The sequence below is a fragment of the Embiotoca jacksoni genome, unplaced genomic scaffold, assembly GCF_022577435.1.
Source record: "Embiotoca jacksoni isolate LCO1_2020_lvr unplaced genomic scaffold, fEmbJac1.0.p SCAF_7, whole genome shotgun sequence".
Lineage (NCBI taxonomy): Eukaryota > Metazoa > Chordata > Actinopteri > Embiotocidae > Embiotoca > Embiotoca jacksoni.
In genome coordinates this window covers 2,815,754-2,824,747 of record NW_027185425.1, presented here as the reverse complement: position 1 = coordinate 2,824,747, position 8,994 = coordinate 2,815,754, and the positions used below count along the sequence as shown (strand labels likewise).

General features: G+C 41.7%; 1 protein-coding gene across 1 annotated transcript in view; it reads right to left on the bottom strand.

Moving 5' to 3' along the window:
* Positions 1-580: 580 nt before the first annotated feature.
* Positions 581-8,994, bottom strand: part of tfap2e (transcription factor AP-2 epsilon) — a 14,101-nt gene continuing 5,687 nt past the window's right edge. Inside the window, exons 4-7 of the mRNA XM_069176791.1 lie at positions 7,061-7,292; positions 4,071-4,189; positions 3,372-3,510; positions 581-1,696 (exon numbers count right to left, since the gene is read on the bottom strand). Of these exons, the coding sequence (XP_069032892.1) occupies positions 1,435-1,696; positions 3,372-3,510; positions 4,071-4,189; positions 7,061-7,292 (752 nt within the window). The 3' untranslated portion in view covers positions 581-1,434. The remainder of the gene's footprint in view (positions 1,697-3,371; positions 3,511-4,070; positions 4,190-7,060; positions 7,293-8,994) is intronic.

Below are 8,994 nucleotides of genomic sequence, written 5' to 3'. Positions count from 1 at the left end.
TCACTCAATGCACAGGTGCTGGAAGAAAAGTTAGAGGATTGGTGTCCCCCGTGGGGACCATGAATGTTTAAGTCCTATGGCAACGGATCTAGTAGTAGTTTTGAATACATTTGAAGTCTGAACCGAAGCAGTCGAAAATCCCAAACATTCATTGATTTTGTTGCGGTTTTTTTTCTGTTTAATATGATTTTAAATGTAATATCTTTTTGGTTTTGGACTATTAGTCAATCAGTTTAAAAGATGGCACTTTGAGCTCCAAGACATTGCTTTGATCTAAACGATTAACTGAGTAAAATGGTAAAAAAAAAAATGGACTTGGATTATATCAATAATGAACGAAAGTTAATTGGTGGTCTTTGCGAAGATGTTTCTGTTGAAGTAACAGCAGACTTTAAATACATAAAAGTGTCATTATTGTGACAGAGTGAAAGAGAAGTGAAAGCATTAACAATAAATACACAATAAAAGCAAATAAAACCCCATGATCACTTTTGCATTTAAAAGTCGAGGGCATCAGAAGTTAACAGCGGTGCCGTTACTTTTTATCTGACGTTAAAACAGACTCATGAAACTCAACCGATCAGTTCTTAATTCTTTAATAATATATTACATTTATGCCGTAATACAATAATAATAACAACAGTAATAACATTAATAATAAACATACACAGAAAGTACAAAATGATTTGTGTAATTTTTCTTAAGTTACCAACACGCAGTACTTCAAAATAAAAGAAAACAAATCTCCTTTAGCTGCCTCTCACTCCTCCTCACCCCACCGCAAGAGAGCCCAGAGAACTCGATTTCCCATGACCACCCACGATGAAGAACTACATATGGAAGCGGTGCTTGTCCAATCAGGTGGAGATAAAAGTCTCCCAAAAAGTTCAAGAGGAGCACAGAGCAGGTTGTCATCTCCGATATGGCTTACGACGCTTCCCAGGTGAGTTCAGTCCGAACAGTGTGTGTGTGTGCGTGTGTGTGTGTGTGTGTGTGTGTGCGTGTGCGTGTGTGTGTGTGTGTGTGATGACCAGCAGGGGCTTCTAAAACACACATAAAGTTGACATGTTTACCAAAGTAAATAAAAAGAGCAGGGGGGGGGGGGTAAATGTAAGCACACTGCCATATGTGGGAACTCATCCTTGAAGAGATGCTGAGTGGACGCCATCGTGACACAAACCGGCTACTGAGAAGAGAGGTCCATGCGTCATTTTGAGTGAGGTGGTTGTGGACACACATTACAGTACAGATATCATCAAAGACCCCGCCTCCTCGACGACGAGAGGGGCCGCGGAGGTTTCTGGGAGGTAAAAGTCTCAGTTTTTATCCTGAGGGCGAAGGTAAAGACGCGGAGGGGCGCCAGTCAGTCTTTTCTCTGCCCTCCTGCCGCTCGTCCCGTTTCGTCCATCCACACCCGTTTGGCCCCCTCCCCCTCTATTTGCGGTGCTTCATCTCCTTGTCGTGGTGGCTCTTCCCTCCTCCCTCTCCTTTGTCCAGCATTTTGATCGCCTCCATCAGGTAGCTCTGGAAGGCGGAGAGCGCTGCGCAGATGGCGGGGGTACCGAAGCCGTGGGTGAGCAGGCTGAAGTGGGTGAGGCTTCCCTGCACGCCGGGCTCCAGGCAGGGAGTGGGTCGACTGCCGCCGAGCGGAGAGCGGTCCTGGGACATCAGGTCCACAAACTCTTTACAGATTTCCCTGCGAAGAAAAGAGACGAGGCATTAGGTTGCTCTTAGATATACTCAGCTACTGACAAACTAGTGGTCAGTGGTGTCCAAGTTAGCCTTTAGAAAAATAGTACACAACATGCCCGTATTTTTTTTAATGAATTTTGTCATTGCATAGTCTGGTTTTAAAATATGGATCTGGACCTTGACTTAATTTTGAGCAGCGTTTGAACACCATGTACCACATGTTGTGCCCTAAAACTCTAGAGCGACTTCATTGCACATAGCCACCCCTACTGGTCACTGATTGGTCCTCCCATCACAGTTTGCTGGGCAAACCTCAATGTAAACAGGGTTTCCAGACCTCAATGTAAACAGGGTTTCCAGACCTCAATGTAAACAGGGTTTTCAGACCTCAATGTGAACAAGGTTTCCAGACCTCAATGTAAACAGGATTTTCAGACCTCAATGTAAACAGGGTTTCCAGACCTCAATGTAAACAGGGTTTCCAGACCTCAATGTGAACAGGGTTTCCAGACCGTAATCATGGGGGGGGGAATGAAAGCTGTGAGCAATAAGCGGGCAGAGCGAGGCTAGTCGTAACCCTCGTTGGAACCCAAAATATCTGTCAAAGTAAACATTTGTACTCCTTCAAAGTCTTTCGGAGAACGCAAACAATCGTGTACTATAAACACGCACATCAACTTTAATCTTTCCCAGTTATAGAAATGTAACAGTTCCCATTGCACAGAATGTTTCGTTTTTTTCTTTCATCAACGAACAAAGCTTTTTTCAGAGCTTTCAGCCACCTCTCATGGCCTTCGTCAAGTTTAAGTCAAGTGGACTTTTCAATGAGTAATTTTACTGTTTCCAAGTTCGAGAATGAAATCAAGTATGGAAAGAAATTCAAAACTTCTCTGGTGTTTTAAAAAATTTTTTTTTATTAGAAGCTAAATGTTTGAAGCATTTTACTCTGATCTTGTCTGTCATATTCAATACGAGTTGTCTATATTTTTCTTACAGTCAAAAAACAAAAACATAAAGTATTTGTAGCAGTGGTGGTTGTGTCAGATCTACATACGGTAAATATTCACTACCCAGTTGTAAATACTTCCCAACAAATGTACTCTTTGCACCTGTTTGGTTATTGTTTGCTGTGAACTGCAGTGTCCTCGCCTGCTGGATTATTTTCAGTTGTTGCATCTTAATGGGCGGAGACCTCCGGATTGGGTTGAAACTATTGGAGCAACCTTTATCCAATCAGCATGGACCTGTGAGTCTCTATGATGTATGTTCTGGGCCGAAACCCACCAAGTTATATACAGATCTTCCTTCAATGTGAGCAGAGTGCCACACCGTGTCCTCAACTTCTTTTTCCTCGTGTCGCAAACGCTTAGAAAACAAACTTTTCACTTTGGCTGTCCAAACCGAATGCCAACAGGGTTTCCAGACTATAACGACAGCAAATGAAAGCTGGAAGCAATATTTGGGCGGAGCCAGCCTAGGAGTGTCGAGCGGTTTCAGGAAGTTATTTAACCTTTTCGGGGCGTGAAAGGCACCAGTTTGGAAAGTTGAGAAACTGAGTCCTGGTTTTGGTCTTTACATGAGCCAGCCTCATCCTTAAAAAAAAAAAAAAAAAAAAAAAGCTATTTCATACAAGATGAATTTAAGAATAAAATATGCAGAAGGAGGGAGGAGCCACTCACTTGGTGGCGAGCAGCATGCTGCGTCGTGTTGGGAGCTGGTCGGGCTCGCTCTGCCTGCACAGATACTCAGCTGTGGCTCTGGCTGGAAACTCTGTTTCACACACATAACCGAAGTCCCGCGCCAGATGGACGGCCTCACCTGGAGGAGGAGGAGAAGAGAGATTAAAAAGAGAACCCAGTCAAATTTAGCACAGTGCTAAAATTTAAAAAAATAAAATAAAAAAAGTAGTCTTCTGCTTGTCGAGCAAAAAAAAAAAACAAGAAAAAAAAAGCAGCTACTATGTCTGTCAGAGTGCTTCAGTTGCAGAATTCATATCAAATAATTATCCAAATAAACAAATGACACAATCAACTGGTGTAACTGCCGCGGTCAGGTCGGGTCAGCAGACTAACTCCGCAGCCATTTTTCTCACTTTCACCAGTCAAACAGTTCACTGCTCTTTGGCTTTGTGCTGCAGCTTCAGCTTTTCAAATCACACCCTCCACTCGTGTGCGCACACGCACACACATGCAGCCATCCATGCTGCGGCTGTTTATTCATGTGTGTTCATGCGAGGATATTTCTGTGTGAATATGTGTCTCTATCTGTCGGGATATATGCAGGTCACTGTATCACGTGTGTGTGTGTGTGTGTGTGTGTGTGTGTGTGTGTGTGTGTGTGTGTGTGTGTGTGTGTGTGTGTGTGTGTGTGTTCCCTACCCTCCACTAGAGATGTTAGGAGAGTGACGTTGGCTGCCTTGCGTCGCCCGGCGGGCAGGTTGAGGCCAATCTTCTCCAGACGCTCTCTCAGACAGCGGCCACCATTCTTTGACTTCGCCCTGAGGGGAGACGGGGAAACAGAGAGAGCAGTTTTTAGGAGATGGTCCGTGTGTGTTTGTGTGTGTGTGTGTGTGTGTGTGTGTGTGTGTGTGTGTGTGTGTGTGTGTGCGTGTGTGTGTGTGTGTTTGTCTTAATGAGTTTTGTTGTGGTGTTTTGTGTGTTTGTTGAAGTGAATGTGTTTCTTTGTGTCCCTCTGTATGTGCGTCTTATCTCTGTATATCTAGGATTGTGTGTGTGTGTGTGTGTGTGTGTGTGTGTGTGTGTGTGTGTGTGTGTGTGTGTGTGTGTGTGTGTGCATGAAGCTGAAATCTCCCTATGTTCCCTGTCAACACCGATAGTATCCAGTATTTTTTTTTTTTTTTTCCTGTTCTGCCTTTCATCCTCTGCTTATGGCTTTACTGTCCTGCGTTTCTTCTCATACGATTCAATTTAAAATCACTTAAGCGTTAACATTGTTTAATAACACAACAATTAGCTGGACACACTTTAATCAAACACGATTCATCATTTAGACAAGTGTTTAGGAGTTTTTGATTCTCCACATGTATAACTTTTAAGATAAAATGAAGCAAATTTCAATTTTAATTCATATAGAAATATTTCTTGGTATTTATATGATAAGCAGCTGGAAATAAAAGTAGTAACACCACAGTGTTAAAATACATCCTGCAGTAAAAGCATTGCAGTATTATCAGAAAACGACCTCTGAACATTGTTATATCTCATGATAATAGATCATAGTGATGTACTACTCTGGAAGTAGTAGGAAGAGTTAACTACCATATATACTGTTGATTGGTTTATTTACACAATGCATTATAATTTATAAACTGATCGTATAGTTTATATATAATAGTTCATATAGGTGTCAAATAACTGGTGGAGTTAATTTTTTTTTTAATCTGTACAAAGTAAAATATTCAAGTGCCTGGAAATGATAGGCTGTAATGTATTGTTATCGCTGTGGTAGCTCGTATCTCTCTGCGGAGGAGCGACTGGGGTTTTTACTACCCCTTTAGATCTTTTAATTATGTCCTCTTAAAGTATTTCAGCCCGAAACCCAAATCATAAAGTTGTTCTCTTTGCCTCGAGGCCGCAGTTCATTAAACCACATTGCTTCTCTTGTGATTTAGTCTCATGACCCATTTCGGGTCCTCAGCCCTGGCCCCCGTAGTTAAATTAAAGCGATCTTACTCTGAAAAGCTTCGTTGGGGGGAGGTGGGGGGGAAGGGAAAAAAAATTGTTCTTGTGTATGGTGCACGTCGCAAAGGAAGTTTACACCAAGAGCCTGAATCATGGAGATGTAAAGCGTTTTTACATAAAATAACTTTATAGAAATTATATTCCACAGATCTAAAGTAAGGAAGGGAGCTCGATCCCATGCTTAGTTACACATTACACAGTTAAAACAATAAAAAAAAAAAATAAGTGTGGAATAAGTATATAAATAAGTATGGAAAAGAAGATGTTTGGTAACTTTCAACTCTTCCATCTGTTTTATTCATGATGCCATTGTTTGGCAGAGTTAAAACTATAAATTCCTCTTCTGTTTTGCCGTTTCTGAAGAAGATAAACATGTCACATGTCGTGTTTTTCATTACTCGAAGAGTCCTGGAACTGCTGCGTCTTTTGGCGCTGGAACAACAGAGCAGCTTTTTTTTTTTTTTTTTTTTTTTTTTTCCTTTGGTGCCATAAAGCAGCAACTCTGTGCAGTAAAGCACCAGGACTTGCTATACAATTGAGCTTGTTATATTTTGATTTAAAATGCAGTGTAAAGGTTGGTGGAGGCTTCCAAGATCCTCTCTCATGTTGAGATTGCTCCAGGTCAGTGAATCACATCAGGTGCTCAGACACGGGTACTTAACAGGTCCAGTTATTTCACTCGCTTCGAGGTCTAATTAAGTCGATCGTCTTTACAGTATTAAATATCATCTTCTGATGCTCACTGGATCTCAGCTGCGTTGTCGTTATTGATCATTCAGGCATCGGTTGATGATTGAGAAGTGATTTTTTTTTTTTCTTTCTCTTTTGCGATGGATTTCTTTGTTTATTTTTGTTGGATTATTTATTGTTATTATTGCCACACAAATGATTTAACACCATCTAATCTGTCTACTTACTGCTGGTGTTGTTCACTGATTTAAAGGAGCAGTGTGCAGGATTTAGTAGCATCTTGCGGTGAGGTTGCAGATTGTAACCAACTGAGCCAAGTGAACCTACGTGGCCACCGTAGGAGAAGCAAAACTCCTGTTTGTCTTTAAGCTACTGTAGAAACATGGCGGTGCTACATGGCGCGCTCCATTAAAGAGGACCCTCTCCCTGTGCAGATATGAAGGGCTCATTCTAATGTAACAAAAACATAACAAGGTGATTTTACACTCCTCAAAACATTACAATGAATACTATATTCTATTTCTGCCAATAAATTCCTGCAACATCGAACACACCGGACCTTTAAATGCTGAATTGTAATGATTTGAACTTGAACTTCCAACATGTATGTTTATGGTTGAGTTTGCAGATGACCGCTACGTCAAAAAAGCTGTTTTATCTGCATTTGTTCTCAAACTTTAAGGCTTGTGATTCTGTACCGCTGACCACTGTCTAAATAAGACTGCTTGTCAAAGATTGCTGTGATCATTTCAACCAATGACAGCTGCTTCCTTCCCAGACTTTATTTTACTACATTTTAGAGGCACACAGAGGTAAAACTCATTATTTATGAAGAAGAAGAAAAAAAAAAAAGCAAAGGTCATGAATCATTGATTTAATTTATATTTTTGTTTTTGACTGCAGGCCTTTGAGTCCTAATTTGACTCCCAAAAATGATAAAAATAAACAACATCTCTTCTTCTTCTTCCTCCTCTCACCTGCGGAGGACTCCACCCAGGAGAGAAGCGTTGAGGCACTCAGGTGGGGAGAGGCGCCGCTGCACCTCCCCGACCGTCACCTTGTACTTGGAGGTGGAGCTGAGCAGCGACAGGCGACCCGGGACGGAGCAGAAGACCTCGGCCGGGTTGGACACGGCTCCCATACCGAGGCCCTCCTTACAGAGGGACAGGGCCGACAGGGACGAGCCGTTCAGCTTGGACGGGATGGGAACTGTGGTGGGATGAAGAGGATGAAGAAGGCACGTGAAGAACAAAAAGAGGTACAACACATAATATTTACATACTTTTACGGTATTTTCACCATCTGTGTCTGAGGTGAAAAGCGACATAAAATAAACTGAAAGGTTTAACGGCGATAAAAACAGGATTAGGAGGGTAGAAAAAAGTGAATGTGAAGTAAAGATCATCAATCTTAACATATGTCATGTGCCGTGACAATTGTGTTGTGTGAATGAGTGTGACAGCGCGCTCCTCCCCTCCTGATTAATCTATTCAGTGTAATGTTCTCCCTTGCGTCGACAGCTCTAAATCTGGAGCGCTGCTTGTTGATTCTGCTGTTTAAACTGCAGGTGGTTATGTTTTAACTGCGCATTCGCAAGTAGCCTTTATTTCACACTTTCAAGAGCTCAATTTGCACTCACTTTTCTGCACTGCGGTAAACTTTTTCTGTCTGTTCTCGTTTCGAAAGACGAGACAGAAAAACCATCGGGAAACTGAAACAAAATGCGTTCATCAGTTAACAATCGGGAGGAACTTTTTAGAAGTGTCTCCCTGATTTGTTGGTTCCCCACAGTGCCCCAACAATAAAGATTTTAAAAACAAATCCCAATAATGACTATTTTTCTTCGTATAGATCTCCTGCTTTTCAATCTTTGTTGTCTAATTTGTGTCAATCAAACGAGCTGTTTAGCTCCTAATCTTAAATCCACTTGAGTCTCCAATTACGTGGGCAGAAATCCTCTGAAATGAGAAGACTTATTGTGTATTTCTACACTTGAGGACCACATGTCCTCGCATGAAGGTGCTTTTGTTATTGAACTCTTTTGTGTTTTTAAAGGTTTTCAGTCTCTGCCTCCACTCCAAGATTATTGAGCTGAATGAACTGAATTTTGTTTGTTGGCATTGTCACATTAAATTATGTTTAAAAAAAAAAAAAAAAATCCATGAATCTCTTTGGAAACGATCCACAGACCTCGCTGTGTGTCAGTTGATTAAAATGACAGTAAAAAAAAAACAAAACGGTATATTGTCCCAGAATAAAAAGGACACCATCTTTGGATAAATGTGTTGCTCCCATTTATTTTTTTTATGACGTGAGCACCACAAACGTAACTCAATTCAATTCTCCTTCACTTTATTAATGTAGGTTAATGTATCAAAATCAAACTATCTGCCAAATACCATCAGAAGTAAGTAAATCATCGATACGTAATAGACATTTGTATGTCCCTAGTATGAAGTCAGCAGGAGACAGCTGACAGGAAGTGAGGAGAGAGAGAGGAGGGGAATGAAATGCAACAAAGGTCTCTGGCCCGACTCAAAATGTAGGAATGAAAGCTGAAGCCACCGAGGCACCGTGGAAATGTGTGTTTGTAATGTGGGAGAAGCAGCGCTTTAGGCTGAGGCCCAAAGAGTAGGAGAATTAATTACAGCCCAAAATGCTGCTTACAGTTACAGCAGACTTACATTTGTGTGTCTTTTTTTTTTTTATTTATTTTTTTTAAACTGTGGTCGTTTGCATCCTGATGGCTCTGCGGCTTCTCTTCTTCCTTTCTTCATCTTTTAAGAGAAATCAAATCTGCGCGGCTGTACACTGGGACGCCGGTTCTCCCATTGCACTCTGTGGGCGGCGGGTGGCCTCTTTACAACCCCCCGCTGAGCAGCGCAGAGTCCCCCAACACGGGAGGGGGGGA